Raw genomic sequence first — 23542 nt, forward strand, 5'->3', positions numbered from 1 at the left:
CAAAATCCTTCTTAGATGGACAAACCATGTGCACTGCTGGGGGGCAGGGGGGCAGATGTAAAATGTGCAGAGAGAATTAGGGTGAGTAATTTTGTTTCTGTGCAGGGTAAATACTGGCTGCATTATTTTTACACTGCAATACAGATCTCACTTTGAAGTAAAACCCCACCCAAATCGAATTCTCTCTGCACAAGTAACATATACCCCCACCTGCAGTGCATATGGTTTTGTCCATCTAAGAAGGATTTTGTCTGAGTGAACTAGAATAAGGCCCAATGTGTCTGTGCCCTGCTTCTGTGCACTTCCTCGTGCCTGTAATTATGAAGGACACAGGAGCAGGGTAGAATGAGAAGTATCTGACCATCTGAATCAGGCCATCAGAAGTAGTACATTGAAGAGCAGTTTTGGCCTTTTGGAGGTTATAGAAGACCTAGGGGGTCAGTGAGTGGTAATATAAGCTGAAGATTACATTTTAATTTAATGAACTATATATATATATATATATATATATATATTTATATATATATACATTCTTAGTAGAGTTCTGCTTTAATAAAATGTCTTGAAGTGATTCAAGCAACTCAGTCTTATGTAATAGAAATTTTACTAAAAGTGTCCCGAATAAGCTATATCAGAATTTTACAATTTATTTCTTTACGCCTAAACAAATAGCAGCAAAAAAATGACAGATTTGAGACATGTCAGTAGTATAAAATAATGGTTGTGATGGAAAGGTGTACTTTCATTATAATGAAATGCAGAAAGCTAAACATACAATTTATTTTATGCTTTTTTTTTAAATGAAAATACATTTAACATTTTATGTATATGTTTATCTTTTCAAATGGTGATACAGAATGTCCGGGACCTCACTAATTATACCTGAGTAATGGACATTTACAATCTGGACTAGGGTCAGAATGCCATAATTTAAAACAATATTCTGATACCACCCATTAATTATTAAAGGGGTCACAGGTACCCGAAACACCTTTAAATAACAATTTCACGTAGGCTTGTTGACAGGCGTCTGCTGGTCTGCCCCCTGCTGCTGCAATAAATAACAGTTTATAATGTAGTCTAGCAATGATCTGTTCAGAAAATCCTTGGTTTGGGAGCATAGAGATGTAGCCAAAAACATGCTTATCTAGAAAAATAAGTTACAAGGTAAATAGTTACGAAGTCCAAACATGTATTTGAAAAACTAAAAAGGAAAACTTAAAAATCCGCCTGAAAGTATGATAATAAATGCAGGGAATAGAAACGTAAAAACATAGAATTTGACGGCAGATAAGAACCAATTGGCCCATCTAGTCTGCCCCTTTTGTCGGGTTATACTTCAGGACGTTCATGTTACCTCAATTTAAACCTAGAAGGAAGGGTGTGCTGTGCATGCCTTTTATCAGCAGAGCATCACACCTTGGATGATTTCACCTGACTGGTTGATTGGTTTATTAGGTTCTGCGCCGTCCCTTATTGCTCATATAATATGTTTTTACATAAATTCAAATAATTGGACATAACTTCCCCTACAAAAGGATGACATAGAATCTGGAGTGTCCATATTAATGTCTGCTATTTTAGCTACAAAATTACTGTAAAAATTATACATTATTTTAGTTCACTGTTTCTGACAAAATCCTTCTTAGATGACAAAACCATGTGCACTGCAGGTGGGGCAGATGTTACTTGTGCAGAGAGAATTAGATTTGGTTGGGGGTTTTACTTCAAAGTGAGATCTATATTGCAGTGTAAAAATAAAGCTGCACAGAAACAATGTAACTCACCCAAATCTAAAGAACTCAACCCAAAACCGAAAATAGAAATCTTAATACCCTTTTCACACCGCACTTGTAAAACGTATATTGCCGTTTTTTTCACATTTCAACACGTTTAAGGCTGCAGTGGGAAAGTGCCAGAGTTGATTACCGGTTAAAGATAACCGGCATTTCAACACGTTTAAAAAGCAGAGTCCTACATGTTTCAGAGCCATTTTTTATGCAGTGAGAATGGCTCTGAAATGGTATTTATTAAAACAACAGATTACAGACCTGTGATAGGCTGTCCCCTGCATTCTGCCTTAAAACGTGTTGAGGGGATTAAAATGGGTTGACTGATGTGAATGGTATTTAAATGGTATTTAAAATGGTAATCTACTGCAATGTCAAGGCTCAGATCCGTTTTAAATTACCATTTTTTAAAATGTTTAGGCAATGTGAAAGTGGTATTAGATTCACTAGACCCTATGGGACCATCACAACCCTAGTGGGGAGGCTTTGCTGTTCTAAATATTTGCGCATTCCTGTTCCAAACAATGGGCCTTATTCTAGTTCACTCTTTCTGACAAAATCCTTCTTAGATGGACAAAACCATGTGCACTGCTGTGGGGCAGGGGGGCAGATGTAAAATGTGCAGAGAGAATTAGGGTGAGTAATTTTGTTTCTGTGCAGGGTAAATACTGGCTGCTTTATTTTGACACTGCAATATAGATCTCACTGAAGTAAAACACCACCCAATTCGAATTCTCTCTGCACATTTTACATCTGCCCCCATGCAGTGCACATGGTTTCGTCCATCTTAAAAGGATTTTGTCAGAAAGAGTGAACTAGAATAAGGCCCATTGTGAGGTGGGATTGGCTAGAACACCTAGGAATACCTAACATTAAATACACTGACAGGTGAAGAGAATAAGATTGATTTTCTTATTACAATATTAATTGTCAATGGCAGGAAAAATAGGCAAGCCTAAGAATCTGGGCAACTTTGGAGCAAATTGTAATAGCTAGACGACTCTGTAAGAGCATGCCCAAAAGGGCAGGTCTGGTGGGCTATCCCATTATGCAGTGGTTACTACCTGCCAAAATTAATCGAAGGAAGGACAACCGGTGAACCCAGCGACAAAATCATTGAAGCCAAAAGGCCCCCATACACTTGTGCAAGGTGTTGCATGCCAGGAAGTTGAATACATAATTGTGCATATGATGTATCCTATGCAGTGTCACTGGTTCTGATTGTATGTGCACAGGGCCACACATCTGATCGGTATCAGAGGGGAAACACATATGTTTTGGCACTTTTCACACAATTACTAGGTCTGATCCATTGAAGTCGAGTGAAAAGGGCCCATATCTCACAAGTGTATGGACATCTAGGCTCACTGATGTGTGTGTAGAACAAAGGCTAGCCAGTCTGGTTCAATCCCATAGAAGAGCACAACTTGCTGCATATGGGACTGCATAACCTCAGACCAGTCAGAGTGCCTGTGTTGGCCCCTTTCTTACCCCCAAAATGACCCACAACTGGCCCGTGAGCATCAGAAGTAGAACATGAAGCAATAGAAGGGAAGTTATCACATTTTCTTTTATATTATGTGGAAGGCCAGATGCTTGTGAGTTGATTACCTAGTAAGAAGGACAGGCAGAGAAGGCAGTATGACGCTCTTGGCATGGAGGCGTTCAGAGGACTTGTGAAGTTCATGCCTCAATGGCTCAGAACTGTTTTGTGGCACGGTGGTACCTAACAAAAATATTAGGCAGGTCGGTTTAATGTTATAGCAGATAGGTGGGCTTGTGCAATTATTGCAGTGTATCTTCATTTTCCTTTACACATGCTTACATTTTTTTGTTTTGTTTCATTGTGTTATTTTCTTTTTAGCTGGAATGCAAAGTCATTTTAATGTTCAACAATGTGAAGAAACAAAAGAGTTTGATCTCCGTAAGTCTGTTTATCAAACAAGATTCATTCAAAGGTGGGATCACTATATAGGTGCAATTGAAGTTGATTGGAATTATGCCTCTGGTAGTTCAGAGAACAGTGAGAGGTAAGTAACTAATAGATATAGCACAATGCTGGAATAAGCATCTGATGGTCAGAAATGTACAATGTTAAAAGTAGCAGATAAGCTATTCTCTATAAAGATGAAAAGGACACTTAAAGAATAGTCTTGAACCTAAAAAACTGATACATACCAGAATGAATTTCAAGGATCCACCCTTTTGTTTGATTAAATGGAATGGGCATGTTGTGGTTGGTTATCCATCTTGGCATGGTAGCAACACAGGAAGCCATCGCGGTGCAGAAGCCAATGAAAATTTGACTATAGTTTTGATTGCAGATTATTTGTACTTTAACTCCCTATATTGACTCATACCGCACCGAAACCAATATGTTCAACCAGAGCCGGTGCAAGTTTTTCAGCAACCTAGGAAAAACGTCAAATTACCGCTCCCCTAACCACCCACACACACCAATACTGACGTCCCAGAACCTCAGGTGATTGTCTGGAGGTGGCTTCTTAAAGGTTCAACACCTGCCATTTGCATTAAGTTCAACATGGATGCCTTTCTGAGTCAGCCTTAATTTTGTGATAGTAAGACTAGGTTTGCACACCAGATTCTGGATTCCCTTTGGCAGCTGCCTAATGGTATTTATAAGATTTTACTCATATTTGTGGACCCAGAGTTCCACAAATAAGAGTAAAATCTTATAAATACCCATCGCAGTGTCACAACTGGTATGTAAAAGGCTTTACTCAAATTTGTAATCTATCTGTAATCTGTGTGCCTTTTTATGTTTCTAAAATGTATTCCATATAGGAGTTTAATACAAAACGGTTTGGGGTCGAAATTATGTGTTTTTTTAATCCACTTTTATAATGCAGAATAATCGATTGGCTCCCCGCTGAATGGGAACATTGCAGATCCTACAATGGGCCTGATTCAGAGTTCATTGCTACTGTGCAAATTCGCAATCCATTTGATTATCAAATGACTACACATGTACAAAAATGCAGGTGTGCCCAGGAGTGTTGAGGGAGGGTATGTGACATCAGCGCCGGCCTTCATCAGCCTGTATTTGTCACAGAGTTGAGGAAGGGTCAGACGTGCTCACATTTGCACAGACTGGGAAAGTCAGCCGATGGTGATTGAATTGTGTATGGGTGTGTGACAGGATAGTGGATAGCGATAGTTTTAGATTTGCACAGAGCAGGATTTGTCTGGGCGGTCGCTAACCACTCACAGTCATCTGAAAATTTGCAGATGACCAATCAGGTCTGAGTCCCTATAGATTGTAATCTTGCGGTCAGAGCCCTCCTGCCTCTATGTCTGTCTGTTACTACCCAGTTTGTCTTATCGCTGTTTCCAATTGTAAATCGGAACAGAATATGCTGCTCTATATAAGAAACTGGAGATACATAAATAAATCCGGCCCAGTGATCTATGGAAGTGTCACACCCCATTGTGTACCAGGTGACACTGGGCCTTATTCTGGTTCATTCGTTCAGGTACGCATTCGCACGTATCCAAGTGAACGAACCGTGCACCCACACGGTGAGCGGAGACCCGCCTATAAGGCCACCGCATCCCTTCGGACGGACTACCACATTAGAGGGAGTGGCGTGGTAATGCACGTACGCCACCTTGTGGGGATGGAACTCACAAAGTTTGCACGATCTTCCTGCGTGCGAACGGCCGGACAGCCGACCAAACGCCCTCTGCTGGTGTTTAACACGGCCCAGCAAAAATCCGCATGGAACTCAAGCTTCAAACCATATAACCAACTACCCAAAATGTATTTTGTTTATTGCATACGATTAACTCTTACTAGATGTCTATTTATAGTATTGTTATTTTGCCACTTTCCTAAGTAGCTGTGTTTATGTGTCACACAAATGTCTCTATGTCATATATAGCAGATGGTCATTTAAAAATAAATATGAGTAGTGGTGCATTTGTGTGTTAAAGCAGTGAAATATACAAGCGATAGGAAGGTACGCAGAGTAGTGTAAAAAATAAACTTGCAAAGTATTCTTCCCGTGGTGTTGGCATGTAGATAGATACTGTAATTGATAAATGAGAGAAAGCTGTATGCTGCTGGGGGTGTATTCCGTGCAGCTGAATGTTTTTTTTTAGCAATTGTGCATGTTGATTGCCCGGGCGAATGCTGGCCCGATCATGCAGTTGTTAATCGGCTGGTCAACGAAGATTGAGACTTGCTTGTTTTTGATGTGAGAAGCTCCGGAGACTCAAGCGAGGCGTACGCCCAGCACTTGTTGTCCCCACCCACATGCACGCCCAGATGAACGCCCAGTTTAGCCCACTTTTGTTGCCACCTACCCTCCCGGCCATTCCGGGAGGGTAAGTAACCCTGAATTATACGCCAGACATATCGGCCTATACATAGCATTGCAATTTCAGAAGATACTATTTAATGCGAGAGGAGGGAAGCGGATTTGGGAATAGGGAATGGAAAGTGGCTGTCTTAGTTTTTCTGGCACATGAGTGCAAATGTCTTGCACAAATGAGTAAGAATACTTCCAATAATACTGCCTACTAAGTGCATCAGTTATAGTAATGCATAACAACAAGTAATGTGAAACAGGGAGACATGTATCAAAGTTTGTAGAGAGATAAAGTACCAACTTTTTGATATATTTCCCCCTTAGCATTTATGGCAGAGGCAGAAGCAGATTTACAATAAGATCATGCTATTGCAGAAAAATAATGACAAACTGAATGTTACTCAAGAAGAGGTCCCAATGGGACCTCACAGGATGTATGGCTGTGCTTACCTCAGAGTATTATATTATGTAAAAGACTCCTTTACGGTGTGCAAGTAAAGATAAGAAATGTTTCTTACCTGTAACATCCACTCTGAAGTACTGTTAACCCCAGCAGACCCCAACCCCTGCCCCCCCCCCCCCCCCCCCCTCTTTCCTAAGGAGGCAGACTCCATTTTGTGCAGGATTCCGCAGCTGAGTGCCTCTCTGGATAAACTGGTAAGGGAACGTTTGCCTATTTTTCCTGGCATGACAGCATGTCTATAGATTGTGAGATTAAATAAGCATTGTTACCAGAAACATCACACAGGATTACCACACATGACTTTTATGGGCGGTGTTGAAGTGTTGTAATTTAACTTACACCATCTGATTATCAACACACCTCAATGAATTTCTTTTGTTTTTTGTTGTTGTTAGAATGTACTGCCAGCATCCATTTAAGAAAGTCATCTATAAACAGTTTACTGATAGCACGTTTACAGTACCAATGGATAATCCCAAAGAGTTGGGACTGATTGGGCCAGTCATCCGAACTCAAGTCCGGGACACAATTACGGTATGTATTGGTGCTCATGTCATAGGCTCATCTGTAGTTACAGTTATGTGCCCATAGCATGACAGAGGAAATGATACATGCAATGTTGCTGTGTTGTTTCATCACACGCACAGTTATGTTATATACAGTAGTACAAATATTTATATTTATTACATAATTACTAAATCTACTATAGTCACATTATATAATAGATCTACTTGTAACTTAAATATATATATGGTAATACATTTATAGAAAAAGCGAAGGGTAAATTTACTAAGATGGGAGCTGCTGTTGAAGATGGGATGTTGTCCATAGCAACCAATCGGATTCTACTTATTTATTTAGCACCTTCTAGAAGATAATAGGGTACTCTTTACCTAGCACGATTTTGATCGTGGGCATCGCAGGTAAAAAAATCGCGTCCATCGCGGCCATTGAATGCGCTAAAAATCGGGTGCGACGCGACCGACGCGATGCCCGCGATTTCCCATAGGGAACAATGTTAAATTTCTCAATTGACCCGATTTTACTGTTCAATGCCTCAATTGACACGATTTTTCCATAGGAAACAATGTTAAATGGCCCACAGAGGCCAAATAGGCACCCTAAAGTGTGAAATGGCCCCCACAATTGTTAACGCCACCCCACGATCAACGTCAACCCGAAGCGTGGCGAGCGCAGCGAGCCCGCGAGGGGCGGTGGTACGCGTCCTACGACCTTTTCATACCCCCACTATCCACGTCGGCATGGAGTTGAGAATAGAATAGTGTGGCGAGCGCAGCGAGCCACCGAGCCCGAAGCGTGGTGAGCGCAACGAGCCCCGCGAGGGGACGCGGATACCTTCACAGGTAAATGCGTCCCTTCGCGGGCTTCACAGGTATCCGCGTCCCCTCGCGGGGCTCGTTGCGCGCCACGCTTCGGGCTCGGTGGCTCGCTGCGCTCGCCACACTATTCTATTCTCAACTCCACGCCGACGTGGATAGTGGGGGTATGAAAAGGTCGTAGGACGCGTACCACCGCCCCTCGCGGGCTCGCTGCGCTCGCCACGCTTCGGGTTGACGTTGATCGTGGGGTGGCGTTAACAATTGTGGGGGCCATTTCACACTTTAGGGTGCCTATTTGGCCTCTGTGGGCCATTTAACATTGTTTCCTATGGAAAATCGGGTCAATTGAGGCATTGAACAGGAAAATCGGGTCAATTGAGACATTTAACATTGTTCCCTATGGGAAATCGCGGGCATCGTGTCGGTCGCGTCGCACCCGTTTTTTTAGTGCATTCAATGCCCGCGATGGGCGCCGTGCTAGGTAAAGAGTACCGATAATAGATATAATGTGATTGGCTGCAATGGGCAACATCCCATCTTCAATAGAACTCCCACCTTAGTAAATGTACCCCCTAAAATTTGAGGCAATGGGTAATGGTGCAGCAGTGGGTGTACTTAGTGCCACACTATTTGCAAGGTGTTATGTTGTGCGTACACAGTGGTTGCAAGTCCAAGGCTCTTATGGATATATTTATTATTCATTTCTGTGTGCCCCAGCACAAATGAAACCGGTTGGACCAACCGCCACAACTTTTCTCCATTAACTCAGTAGATGCAGATAAGTAGCCTGAAACCTTGAAAAAACACATGCAGTGATGTTCCCCAACAGTTCTGATGTGACATACATGTCCCTTAGACCTCTATGCACACATATAAAGTATAAAAAAATGAAAAAGTAAAAAATACAACAAAAACTATAAAAAATCTTTAATGAAAAAAGTTACATTTTTAAAAAGCTGTGTTTAAAGAAAGGATTTGGTTAGAATAAAAAATAGGTAAAATATATAAACTTATTTACTAAATATAAAGATACTAAAGAAACTAAAGATAAATTGAGCTTATCTGACATGTTTTGGTTCAATTAAGCGACAATAAATGATCTTGTCTCCGTTCATTTGCGCCACATCTAATTGGCAGCCACCAATCAAGGTAGGAGCATGGAGGCACAGATGTTCTGGGGTAGAGAGGGAGCGGGGAGCATAAGTATAGTGGAGGAAGAAGGTAGAGGGTCCACAGATGGAAAAGAGGGACAGAAAGTGAGGGGGACATAACGGATGGTAGTGGAGAAACAGAAAATGGGAGGAGGGGGGGTGGAAGAGACAAAAAGAATGGAAGGGAAATGCTGCACAGATATTGGAGTGGGGGCAGATGAATACATTGGGAGGGAGGCAGAGGCATATGTGGGGAACTTCCACCCAAAAAACCCATCCCCCATATCAATCCTGCAATGGCTCTGCTATACTCTGGACATGCTGTTGTACCCCACTGACGTAGGCCCTGATCTCTGATATCAAAGTTTCCTTATCATCACTGCAATTTTTAGCAATAAGTGATCACCTATGCAGACTGTAGCCCATTGGCTACAATGACTAGCACCATCTGAACATGCTGTTGTTCCCCCCTAATAATGAAATGCCATCAGAAGATATGTTAACTACCGGGGCCAAGATAAATTCTGCATTTAAGCCACTCCCATAGAAACTTATGGGAGTTGCTTTCATGAATGAAATCAGGGGATCGCAGCAGATATCTGCTGTATTCTCCGCTTCAGTACATACATTAAAGGGGATAACCTGTCATTTCCCTATATTTACGAGCTATATTGCACAAATGCAACTCTGAACTGCTAAATGCTAACTCCATGAAGCATTACAGGAAACTTACTGCAATTGTGTTGTTGATGATGATGATGCTGATGCAGCATCTTTGTGGATAAGTGCTGATGTTTCCAGGGAAAACAGCACAATTCAGCCCATCTGTGTACTACGGCATTACACGTCGGTATTAATACATTAAAGTTCAGCTTTTCAGGACAAGGCCAGGCCATACCTCTTTTATGTAAATTCTATCAGTATTTCAGACAAAGTAAAACATGATTTTCTGTGTATTTTCTAGGTTGTGTTTAAAAACATGGCTAGCCAGCCCCACAATATATACCCACATGGTGTGTCATTGCAGAGAATGTTCCAAGGCTACGCTCTGAACTTAAAAGGTTTGGCAACAATTTTATTCTTATGTATAATATTAATTGTGTGTGATACAAACTGAATTTAAGTGCACCCATCACCTACACACAGTGGAGCCATGCAGTGGGGGGATCATTTGGATGATGACCATCAAAAACTCAGTGTTGTCACAAATCCCTACATTGCCTGATTTCTGATACATTCTATTGGGGTATCCTGAATCTTGGCCAACTCCTCATCTGTTGGGTACAATAAATGGTGTGTAAAGCATCCATTGTTTATGGGTTAACTGTATCTATGTTTGTTGTAAATGTATCATGGTGGACTAAAAATGCAAAAAAGTCTGATACAACATGACTTGGGTGCCGGAGACTATTTAATTATTGTGTTATAAACCGATCTATCCATATTTTTACACTAGGAGAAGAGACCCAGAATAACACAGTCCTACCTGGAGAAACAATGACTTATTATTGGACTATACTGGAAACTGATGAGCCTACAAAGAGCGATCCTCAGTGTTTAACAAGGATTTATCATAGTACTGTTAACATAGTCAAGGATATTGCATCAGGACTTCTTGGTACTCTTCTCATTTGCAAGCCATTGGCGCTAAATAAAAGAAGAATGCAGGTAGAACAATGCTGTGAGCAAAAAGTTCTGGAATAAACAGCATAAATTGTATTTTGGATGTGAATATCAGATAACGTAGTAAAATGAATAAAAACAAGATGTGCTGTAACATACTGTATTTCTAGTGGCAGCGGTCATTGAGCAACTGAAATATTTTTTGCATGAAAGCAGAAAAGCAAATAGATACAACTTATGTTCAGTTATAATATACTAGTTAAAAGCACATACAAATGCCGGCTTCTGCAATGTACTTTCACTTTAAACAGTGACCGTTTTTAGCCCACACTCTCCACCACACCCCCAGTCCCTATCTGATCCTACCTCCAATCTCTGTCTTGACAGATCCCTCTCTTCATATCTAGCAAGTTTGAAACAGATCAGTGTCCCTGCAAAAATTGCTTTCACTTGCTTTTATGACATATTTTTAGCACACAAAGGAGTAATGTGGTCCGTCGAGTGGCCTCTAGTGGTCAGTGACGGTATTTCATCTCATAGAGTTGGGGCAAGATTTAAATGATAAGTAGCATACATTGGAGAGAACAGGCATTGAGCATTCAGGCTCAATGGCCTGTCCTATACATCTAAATACTGTTGTAGTAAAATACTAGTTTAGGGTCATAACTTGTTGACTAGGATTGGAGGTCTTTTGGGGTCACCCAAGAGTTACTGTTTTGCTAAAAAATGACCAAAGTGTCTTTTATTGTTTACTAAGTGATAGGTTTAATAACAATCTCTGGTCACCTTACAATAAGTAACGGATTTTGAAATGTCTTTGTCTTACATGGAGTCCATGTTATGAATATCTATATTTTCTACCAAGGAAAAAGCTGATGAAGAGCAAATTGCAATGTTTACAACATTTGATGAGAACAAAAGCTGGTACTATGAGATTAACAAGCCAAAACCTTGCAACAAGATGCTTAGCAAAGACCAAACCAGCCTATACAATTCTTATGTCATTAACAGTGAGTGTACATTTTTATTTCATTTTTTTGCACTCAAAAATAAATTCAGTTCCAATTTGAGTATTATACTAAGGGCAGTATTCAATGAGAAAAATTCTCTGTGTTTTATGGCGAGTTTGTGCTTTTCTCGCGTTGGACGGAGACTTTTGCTCTCAAAAAGCGAGCAACCCTATTCAACGTGCACTTCTCGCCGTCTTTCTAAGTGATTTTCGCCATGTCTCTCCGTGTAGCAATCCTCCATCTTTTCATGGAGAAGTGGAATGTGAACTTTTAAAATAAAAGTTTTTTTGTTTTAATTTTGGTGTAAAAAAATCAGGAATTTTATTCTGTGAAAGGGCATGCTATTTTTATTCATGTGCTTATAGCACATGAATATATATATTTAATTAAAAAAAAAATATATATATATTTTTTTACACAGAGCTGCCAGCAGGGGGCCGGGAGCCGAGCCGCTCATTAGATATTAATATATTCACTGCACCCGATCATTACATATGCACGATCGGGTGCAGTGAATACACGGTCCCCTGTTGGCTCTCCCGGGGGGGCAGCCTGTGCCCACCTCCCCCCCACATACGTTCTGGGGCAGGCAGGGAGACTTCCATCTCCCTGCCTGCCGCCGTCCTCAGGCTCCCTGCAGCGTCACCTCATACGCTGGATTGGCTGAGACTCGCCGCGAGGGGCGGCGAGTCTCAGTCACATTGAATAGTGTATAAAGTGCCGTGACGGAGAGTCTCCAAACGTGGAGAATCTCCGCAAAAACATGGAGAGTGCATGGCGAGCGAAAAAAAACGCTCGCCATGCACGGAGAATATTGTCATTGAATACTGCCCTATGAATGTACTAACTGCTATCGAATGTTAAATGCATAGCGTGCATGCACGAGGCCATCCTGCGATAAAATACTGCTACTTTTTTAATCGCTGGCCGTTTGCAAGGTGATCGACAGGAAGCTGGAGTTTATAGGGGTCACAGCTATTTTCTGGGTGTAATAGGAAATACACAGGCGTATTCAGCCATTTTGAAAGAGGGTATGTGGCGTCAGCTCCGGCCTGGATCCTCATATTTCTATCGCACTGGCCGAGTAGGTTCTTGTTTACGCACAGACTGCACACACTGGGAAATCATTTTATATTGATTGATCAGCTATAAACTAAATAAATGAAAAAGTAAGATGTATCACTCAAAAAGACATTCTTAATAAAACATAATATAGAAAAACACAAATAAGCTACGCTAAAATATAAATCAAGAATTTCTAATATAAATGAATAAAATATTAACTAAAATCATACATAAATAAAAACATAAGTAGTACAACAATCTCAATCAGAGGCAATGGTTGGCAATGTTAATGATATAAACCAAGTCCATAGAACACTGAAAATAATGTGAAATAGTCGTTGTCTTTATAGTACTGATGATTTATGAGTTAGTGGCAGGTTAGTAGATGGATATCCATTTAGTATGATAAAAAGTCAATGGGATGTAAGGATGAATAGTTGTTAGTATAAATGACGTAGTATATTTACCACTCCTTATTCCTGTAATTGTAGTTGCTGGCCTCAGCCAGATATGGATTGGTATGCCCAAATAGGCAGCCAGATGGCGATTTTAAGAATTGTGGTTCCCGGCCTGGTTAGCACTCCAGTCTGCCTTTATCAGGATCTGTCCATAAGATGGTCGCCACCGGATAAGAGAGATAAAGTTCTGGTACCAAGAACTAACGCATTTCTTCACCTCTAGGGATTCAGCAGCTTCCTCGGAGAGTGTCAGGCTGATTCTGCAATCTGCGGCCATAATAAAAGTGAATCTAATCTATTAGTGAACGGGTGAATTGTGAGCTGCATTTACCTGTTCAGCTGCAAACATAACGCCCATACTCAGGCACATAATCAGAAACTGTCAGCAGGGCACTTAGGAGACAAATGAAGCAATAATTTGCAAACATATGTACAATTTTCAAGCAATATTTTTGATGTTACAGGTATAAATGGAATTAGATTCGACAGTGCAATTCTTGGATTTTGTCATGGTCATGTGGTTCAGTGGCAGGTTTCCAATGTAGGCGTGCTGGATGAAACCATTACCTTACAGCTTAGTGGCCATACGTTCAGGTGCAGAGGCAGAAGTGGAGACATAGTGACTCTCTTTCCAATGACCGGTGAAAGCATTTCTGTAGAAATGAACAACCAAGGTAAACAATGTTGATTATGTGTTGCAGTTATAGATTATTTATCAATTGTTTATATATGCCCCAATTTCTGACCTATGGTTAATAAAGAAGCAATGTGAAGGATTTCTTCAATTCCACAAGGTATATTGTTGTAAGCCAGGGCAAAAACACATATACTGTAGGAAAGTTGACATTTAAATGGATCTACAGAAAATGTCTCAGGATCATACATGACACTGCTACGATGTGTTCTTGGTGCAAAGGCCTGCCCCTTCCTCACCACTTTCCCACACCACCTCATCTTCCTCCTGCCATCTACTCCAGACCCCTAGATTGCTTTTATACCACATCTCTTACTCCTTGTAACAGCACTGGCCCTAGCCAATCGGTGTGGGGTTTGTATGTTCTCACAGTATACAGTATATGTGTGTTTCTTCAATTGCTTTGGTTGCTTATCAAAGTCCAAAATCATATTGGTTGGTTTATTGTTTTTATAAGCTTCACTGGGAAAGTACTGATTTCAATGATTAGTACTGGGGGTAACCCCAAAATGCAGACTCTTCCACTGTGACAGGATCTGAATGCTGCAGTGTGCCATTATCTTGCAGCAATTGGCTTCTGTCACTGAGAATGAGCTAGCATTGCAGGAACTAGTCTCCAGGCACAGCCCAGCATCTCTGGGTGATTACTGTAACCAGGGAGATTATCACTAGGCCAAGCCCTATAGTGATGTAGAAGGGGGACTCCATAATGACATGCCCCTTCTTGCGAGGTCAAACGTGTTTGGTCATGCTCCTTCCTGCGAGGTCAGCAGTACATGTCTTTGGCCTGTGAGGAGGGTACAGTAAGCCGCACAGGGGTCACCAACCCCGGTGCCACCACCAATTGGTTCTATGTTAATAAACAATAATAATAGTGTCTCCGGGTTCCTGCATACAGAAGTTACTGCTCTTCCGATTCATTGTTCCTAGCTGTAGGACAGCTCTTCATCTTAACTTTATGCCAGCACAGTTTTACTGTTATCCTGATGTTTTAGCTCCATCCCCTAATTTATATTTTAGTCAGACAGTTCCCCGTTACCATATAATTGATATCTTGATAGTAATCTTGTTTTTTGATGTTTCATGCTGATTAATTTGATATACAACATGTGTACAAATGTAGCCACGCCTATCGTGGCTGCTACTTGGCAAACCTCTTTATGTGCAGGGCATGCCGTGACAGACAGGATACACACAATGCATATTAAGGGCAAAATGTACTAAGCTTCAAAAGTGATAAAATTAAGAATGATAGTACCAGCCAATCAGCTCCTAACAGTCATGTCACATGGTGTGTTTGAAAAATGGCAGTAAGGAGCTGATTGGTTGGTGGATTATTACTCTCCAATTTATCACTTTTCAAGGCTTAGTACATCTCATCCTAAATCACAAGTGTGCAATTTAAATTGAGGGAGGATTCATTTATTCCTCAGGTTCTCTTTTTATTTTCTTTGTGTATTTACTTGTACCAACCTCAGGTCAGCCATACTGTACCTTTCACAATCGAACATTGCCTTTACTATTATAAAGCTGCTTTGACTTACTTGCACTATATATTCTTCTCTTAAGTGTCATTCTGGATGGTTTCCGACATGTGTCTTTATGTTATACATATATTATAGTGATATATCATATATTTTCGCAGGTGTTTGGATATTTGGAAATTTCAACTCTAAAGGAAAACAAGGCACAAGACTAAGATTTAGGGATGCAAAATGTGTATCTGAAGAAGACTATTATGATGATCCAGAATTTGCATTTTCTTTTGACTATCCAGAAACCAGATCGAAGGGGAGTGGTGAAGAAGAAGAAGAAGTCCTCAATTTTAATAACGATGAATTTGAGTACAGTGAAAACTTGGCTTTAGAGTTTGGTATTCGGTCAATTAGAAACAATACAGGTGCAGTAGAAGAAGGCTTAAATCTCACCGCTTTAGCCATAGAAGATATGTATGAAACCCTCACTTTCAATGAACTTGCTCATAGCCCAACAAATACATCTAAGAACTATGACACAGATTCATCTGAGTCTAATGAGGAAGTACCTGTCCATCCAAAGGATGACACAATGGAAGGAGTTCAGGACACTCATAATGAAAGTAATCTAGAAACAGCTCAGACAGAAGACAAATACAATAGTACAGATGAATCTTATGATGTTTTGATTCCAAGTGTTCACAATGTCACAGGTTCCCAAAGTAACCAAAACAATAGTCTATCAGAAGATGACAACAGTTTCACTACATACCTTGATAAATCACTAAGTGGTAAAACAGAGGAGGACAAAGAAGAAATACAGAAAAAAGCAAATACATCTGAAAACCCTATGACAAAAAGACATGTGAAAAATGCTAATGAAAATTCTTCTGCCAATTACTTGGACTCAAATCATAGTACAGGCAAAGAAAGTGATTTACTAAAGAGTGACATAATTGATGACTACACATTTTCACCTACTGAAAAGTCTCAGTTTATGGAACAAAATGAGGTCAACTTTAAAAGTGAGGTGGCATCACCTCATTCAGAGAATCAAAATTTTGCTATAGCGGATGAAGTGGACCAGTTACAAGCCAGTACATTGTCACCATCCCTGCAACGTCATCAGATGACTCCTAGAATTACAAAGGACAATACATCAACGATTGAATTGGATACATCATTATCCGATACTACCAGAATGTCTCAGTTTGTGGAAAAGAATGAGGTCAACTTTGAAAGTGAAGTTGGATCACCTCTTTCAGATAATTATGATTTTGGCATAGCGGATAAAGTGGACCAGTTACAAGCTACTACATCACCATCATTACTTCCAAATAATCAGATGACTCTCACAACTCCTAGAGCTACAGGGGACAATTCATCAACGCAGGTGGTTGAATCAGATCCGTCATTAGCCAATAGTACCGGAATGCCTCAGTATATAGAACAGAATGAGGTCAACTTTAAAAGTGAGGTTGCATCACCTCATTCAGATAATTATGATTTCGGCATTGCGGATAAAGTGAACCATCTGCAAGACAGTACATCACCGACACTTCTGCAAAATAAACTGCTGGTTATCACAACTCCTAGAGATACATCAACTCAGACAACAGTTGCATCAGATATGTCATTATCCAGTACTACCATTGATGATCACGACACTGAAATGAGAGAAATGTTGGGGTAGGTTCATTTATATCTATTTTTAAATTATTAATGCCGAATTAATTTTTTGTATTTATATTGCTGAAGGCAACAGGTTTTGTGGGTGTTATAGAGCAGGGGTGGCCAACCCGTGGCTCTTGAGCCGCATGCGGTTCTCCCCCTGTTAAAGTGCGGCTCCTGCTCCCACTCCCCTCTCATACATTAACCCCTTGAGTGGTAGGTTTTGCTGGGGCAGGACAAACCTACCAGGGCAGGTTTGTCCTGCCCCAGCAAAACCCACCACAGGATGTTGGAAGCCCCCCTGAACCCCCCCCCCCCCACTCATCTCCACTCCAGCGTTTGTACCCTGCAGCTTCCCTGCCGCCGGTGCCCCCTCTGCCTTATCCACCTGTCACATTCAGCAGTGACGTCGGCGGCAGGCTGGGGGATGTTTGCGGCAGCTCCGGAGGACTAGGGTGCCTGAACGCTCCCGAGCTGCGCCGAACATACCCGAGCCTGCCACCGACCTCACTGCTGCTGTAAAATGAGTGGCAGCTGGTGGCATGGTGGCCAGGTCAGGGGAGCTCCAGTGTACGCCGGAGCAAAGGTGATGGGGGGGAGACCGTGTGTGTGTGTGTGTGCGACGGGGGGTGGGGGGGGGGGGGCTCCTGGACACCACTGGTGCGCACCTATTCCAGATTAGTGGTATGCCTGGATATTTTCCGGGCATACCACCCAAGGGGTCCAAATAGACCACGCCCCTTTGTTGTTGGCTCTTTAGCTTGACTACAGATATTTTTCGTCTCTTTACCTCTGACCGGTTGGCCACCCCTGTTGAAGAGGATGAGTTAAAAAATGAATTCCTTATAACCTTAGCAGCATTTTTCTGTTTTCAACGTTCTAGATCAGAGTTGTTATCAGTGCTTATCCTTAACAGCATGATTCAGAATCCGTGTAGCACAACACGGAAATCAGAATATTGGTTCATATGTTGGGTAAAACTTTTAAGGTTGCAACCAAGCATCAATTGTTACTGCACTCGCATCTATGCTACAAACACTACTGATATATGGTTAATTTATTAATTAAGGAGGTCAAAATTTGACTAGAGTTCTGATTTGTATACCATGCTTAAATAACCTATTCTAGGCTGACTGATATATTGCATGGCCAACAAAATGTTAAATATATTTAAAAAACACACACATTTTATTGAATGACAGAAATAACTATCACTTGTACAAAGAAAACAATAATACAATAAATACATTTTGACAGCCCCCCCCCCCCGCAGTAAAGTTAACTGCCCCCACCCCCCGCCCCCCCCAGCCCCCTTGTTGCCTTACCCCTCCGCTCTTCCATAGCAGGGACTACAGATCTTGTCTGCGGTGCGGTCACAGACCCCCTCCTGTCTTGTGCTGCTGTGAAAACGGACCATCACAAAATGCCCGCCCCCATACAGCAGACAGTTTCAGAGAACATATGCCAGGAGGGGAGCCAGGACCGCAGCGCAGACAAGCAAATATGTGGGTCCAGTCCGTAGCACAAACATGACGGCAGTGTTACAATAGCCCTGCAGACCCCCTGCGCCCGCCCTTACACAGTGCCTCCCCACTACCGCGGGGTCTGCAGGGCTATTGTTACGCCACTGCCATCCACTACACAGACGTATCTGAAGCTACAAATCTCTTCAGAGTCCCTAGAACTCTCCCAGTTACCTGACCTGACCATGGGCTAATTTTTTCACTCTATTCACTTAAGATACATCTGGTCAGACCTATGATAGACCCCTGACAGCTTCAGATCAGATGGTGCAGCACCAAAGATTTTTTTGTCGGATGGATCTGAGACTCAGCCGCACATCTGGTATGAGAGAGCTCAGATTTGGCTGTTTTTCTTCAGATCTGTCTGTCAGATATATCTGAATCTGACAAAAATAGGCCAATATCTGACTAGTAGATGCCTTTAAGTGAATTAAGGTGCATGTGGTGAGTATCTATTTGCTGAATTGTGACGACAGAATAGATGAGACATGCAATAAAAAGAAGATAGTCTTTTAAAAATTGTGTAATATGTATAACTATCCTTTGGTCTTTAGTAGGTAGTAGGGAATACATACTTTTCCCATGTAATTACTACTCTTCGCCCCTTTTCTAATTACTCCACAAAAGCAGTTAATTTTTTTTCATGGGAGGAAAAACGAGTGTGTAGCTGTGTGACTACAGTGAGCAGACACAACCGTTAGCTTGTTGCAATGAAAATATCAGAGATGTTTACTGAAAACGTAGCATAGCCGGGCGCCGTGCTATTACACAAGTACCTTTATGTCTCTCCCTCTCCCTCGCTGTCTGTCTCTCTCCCGGTTGCTGTCCCTCCTTTCTCTCCCATCGCTCTCCCTCCTCCTCTCTCTCCCTGTCACCCTCTCTCTCTCTACCCTTCACTGTTACCCTCTCTCTCTCTCCCCCCATCGCTGTCACCCTATCCCTACTCTCTCCCCAGCCGCTGTCCCTCCTCTCTCTCTCTCTCTCTCTCTCTCTCCATCGTTGTCATCGCTTGGGGTAATTTTTTTGTATTTTGCTATGGGGCCCATGAAGTTCTAGTTATGCCCCTGGGAGCTGGCATTTTGTGTCATGCCTCAGCGGGTGGACTAACACCAGTTTATTTAGAAGGGTGGCTTTGCCCTCTTACCGAAATATTTCAATTATATTTGTTAATTTTTTGCAAAAACAGGTGCATAAAAATGTTTCTTATTCGCTTCAAATAGGATGCACAAGCAGATTCTGCTGATTAAAATGATGTGCTGCATGGTAATATCCTGTGTGTAACTGTGGCTGTGTCTGCATACGAAACGCTACATTACAGTATTCCAGTAAAACACTTTAATGTAGTAATTTGTATACAGATACATACGTATGCATCCTATTTGCATCACTTTGTGAATAAGGTGAATTTTATGTAGAAAATATTTTTCAAGAAAAAAAAAAAAAGCTCCATAGAGAGCATTGATGTCTGTGGGAAGATGCAGGTACAATGCACACAGCCAGGAGATAGACATATATGGGCCCTATCAGAGCAGGGTTGCGTCTTGAGACTTCTTGAGGCACAGTACTGGTTTGGACCCCACTTACAATTTTCTTGGACATACTGGCCAGAGAAGTCACCCATTATCCCCCCTTGAGCTGCCTGGGAGGCAGTACCGCATATGATATTTCAGCTGTGGTCATTTTTGCATACAATATATCGCATGTGATCTCCTGCTAGAGGTGCGACTCACAGGCTCCACGGGCCGTGCATCACTTCGGAACGGCTGTCAAATACAGTACATGTGATTTAGACACTTTTTATGCAATTGATCACCGTAGTCACATAAAAAGTGACCAAATCGCATGTATTTCACCCTAGTGCAGTGATTCCCAAACTATGGGGCAGATATATTAAGCCTTAACAAGAGATAAATACAAGGGTGATAAGGAGAGATAAATGTCCAGCCAATCACCTCCTTGCTGACTTTTTCAAACACAGCCTGTGACATGGCAGTTAGCAGGTGATTGGCTGGATGTTTATCTCTCTTTATCACCCTGGCATTTATCTCTTGTTAAAGCTTAATACATCTGCCCCTGTGTGCCTAGGCACCCTAGGGTGCCTCAGGACACTTACAGGGGTGCCTTGGGTGGGTGGACCAGGATCAATTCATATTAGTTATGTGCAATGTAAGAGGCAAAAGCAGTGCTAGTGCCTGCCAATCATAATATATGGGGACAAACAGGAGCAAATCCTGCCCCTCACCAGATAACTGTGACATATAAACACAATACACTTACTTTTATATTTTTTCCTGAATTTCTCAATAAGAAACATTTGACCTTGAGGTGCCTTGAACACATTTTGATGCTCTAGGGTGCCGTGATTCAAAAATGTTTGGGAACCCCTGCCCTAGTGTATGGGCAACTTAGGTGCAGTAATGCAAGTGCCATTTGAAAGGTGGATTTAGGAGAGGAATGAAGAGGAAGGGTGGTTAAGCACTTCTGAAGTGCTTGCTAATTCCCTGTGATGATTGACCACGCCCCTTGATACTGTATGTCATCACAGAACTTCTGCAAGTGTACCTTTGACCCAAAACACCCCCTTAAAACGTTGTTAAGGTATGTCTGTGCACATGGGCTGTTGTCAGCTGTTCCCATTACTACCACAGTATTTATGCCCTGTTATGTGATTAACTTACCAAAGCAAATGACAGAATCATTGGTGAAAATGACATCATGTTTTCATGTGAGCTCATAGACAGACTAAAAACAATAAAAGTTTTCAAATATATTCTTGTAAAAATATTTTATGAGGAGGGGGTTTGTATTGAGAACAAAATGTTTACTGGTCTTTTTAAGTGCAAACCGCTGATTCTTACATCATTTTAATTTGCTTTTCCAGTGCTCAGTTATTTGAGGATATAATGAAAGCTATATTTCAACAACAAGGTAATGAAACAGATCCTAAGGAGAATGAAAATATATCAGCATCTGAAGAAAACTTAAACGATATCCTTGATGAGTTTCAAAATCAATCACTGCCATCTTTAAGCACCGTTATGCCCGAGAAGCAGCAAACAAAAGTAACAAAAAGAATTTACTTCAAAAAAATGGAAACATTTCAAGTTGGTGAAACTACAAATAACACAAATGGTAGACCATATGTCCGAAGGAAAAAGAGAGTTGGAAATTTGAAAGAAGCGGGAAACAACCAGATTTTAAATGAAACCCAAACTGAGTCAAACATATCCTTGCACAGTGATATAGGGAACAATACATTTTCTCCCAGAGGATTTAATCCTAGAGGACTTAGTCCAAGAGGTTTCAATCCTAGAGTATTTAATTCCAGTGGAATGAAACCTGAAATTGTAATTGGAATATCTAGAGGCATTGATGGCGATTACAAAGAGTATGATCCTGATTTCCCTAATGATGGTGAAGAAAAACCAAAACCTACATATGTTTTATATGAGGAACCATACAGAATTGAGTCAGAGGATGATGTCAAGCGTTATACAAACCCAGAACTAATATCAAATAATTACTTGCGTAGCGTGAAAGGAATAAAGAGAATTTATTACATTGCTGCTGAGGAAGTGCAGTGGGATTATTCTGGACAAACAAAGAGGTATAATTTTTTCCTTGTGTTCATTTTTGGCATTAGTATGTTCTCTACTGTATTCCCAATAATGGTCTGCTACATAACATGACTGATATGGTCCTATGCTCAGTATTTGGCCCATTGACTAAACCTTTGTTATTATTTGTAAGGTTCAATGCAAATGAAAACCGAATATCTGACGCAAGAGGGACTATATACACAAAAGCTATATTCAGAAAGTACCTTGACAGCACTTTCACAAAACCAGATGTAGCCAGTGAATATGAGGAACATCTTGGTATACTTGGACCTGTAATCAGAGCTGAAGTTGAAGATGTTATTCAGGTAAATATATATTTTCAATAATTGCTGCATATTTTATAGTGTATTAGCAGTGTTGTAGCAAGGTCTCCCAAAGCACTAGGCAAAGCTTACTCCTTATACACTTGATTTTTCTTAAATGAAAATAACTCTCACCTCCATTGTTTTTCCCATTTACATTTTACTGTCCTGTTTTGCGAAAAATATACTAGTGGGGCTTAACTATAATATATCAAATGCAATTCATCTGTAGTGCAAGAAAGACTTTGTCCTCTGTCTGTAGGGGATGCAGTTGGCATACCGGTGCTTAGGATGCCAGCAGTGAAAATACTGGCACCAGAATCCCAACACTAGTCAAAAGAAAGGTGCCTGAATCGCAACTGATGGCATCCCAAATGTAAGTTTTCTGGGAGGGTTATTGGTTGAGATGCGGTGGGAAGGGGGTTAGGTTTCGCCACTACACAGTGGGCTAGGTTTAAACTGGGAGGGGGGGGGGGTTGAGGGGGTAAGGAAATAAAAAGGGAGAGTTCAGATCCACTTATTTATATTTCGGATTAACAAGGTTGCCATGCCTCCTCATCCAACCTAAACATAGATCTATTGTTGGTTAGCCAAAACCATTAAAGAAACTTGTATGGCATTTATTCATCTATTAAACTCAGTAAAATGTCATATTACATTTTATTGGAAATCTCCTCTGCCCCATTCTACAGCCTCAATAATAGAAGCTATTTGGTTCACTCACCAAATGTTATTCATCTCTAGTATAATTGACAATAAGGCTGCTGTCACCTCATCCTCCATGGCTATCCTACCATATTCTTCTAGGTGACAGTCCTACAGTCTCTGATTTTTTTTAAAACTAATGGTGCTCTTGTGTCATTCTTCAGTCATAACAGTTAATCTGTATGTTTGTTTTCTTTATACTGTATTGGTTACTGTTTTCTGCTGATAAGTTTATCATTTCGCTAACCTGTGTTTAGTCAAAAGAAAAAAGTTTGGTACCGTGTTAGCCAGTTGATAAGAAAAGTTTTATTGTTCCTCACT

The 23542-nt window shown here is 41.1% G+C and overlaps 1 protein-coding gene across 1 annotated transcript in view; it reads left to right on the top strand.

The window, feature by feature from the left end:
* F5 (coagulation factor V) overlaps window positions 1–23542 on the top strand; it is a 93860-nt gene that overhangs the window by 31451 nt on the left and 38867 nt on the right. Inside the window, 9 exon segments of the mRNA XM_083172681.1 lie at window positions 3655–3820; window positions 6980–7118; window positions 10040–10136; window positions 10532–10743; window positions 11564–11708; window positions 13696–13905; window positions 15571–17089; window positions 21476–22201; window positions 22345–22519. Of these exon segments, the coding sequence (XP_083028807.1) occupies window positions 3655–3820; window positions 6980–7118; window positions 10040–10136; window positions 10532–10743; window positions 11564–11708; window positions 13696–13905; window positions 15571–17089; window positions 21476–22201; window positions 22345–22519 (3389 nt within the window).

The sequence above is a fragment of the Crinia signifera genome, chromosome 2 (genome assembly GCF_055691185.1).
Source record: "Crinia signifera chromosome 2, ASM5569118v1, whole genome shotgun sequence".
NCBI classification, from domain to species: Eukaryota; Metazoa; Chordata; class Amphibia; order Anura; family Myobatrachidae; genus Crinia; species Crinia signifera.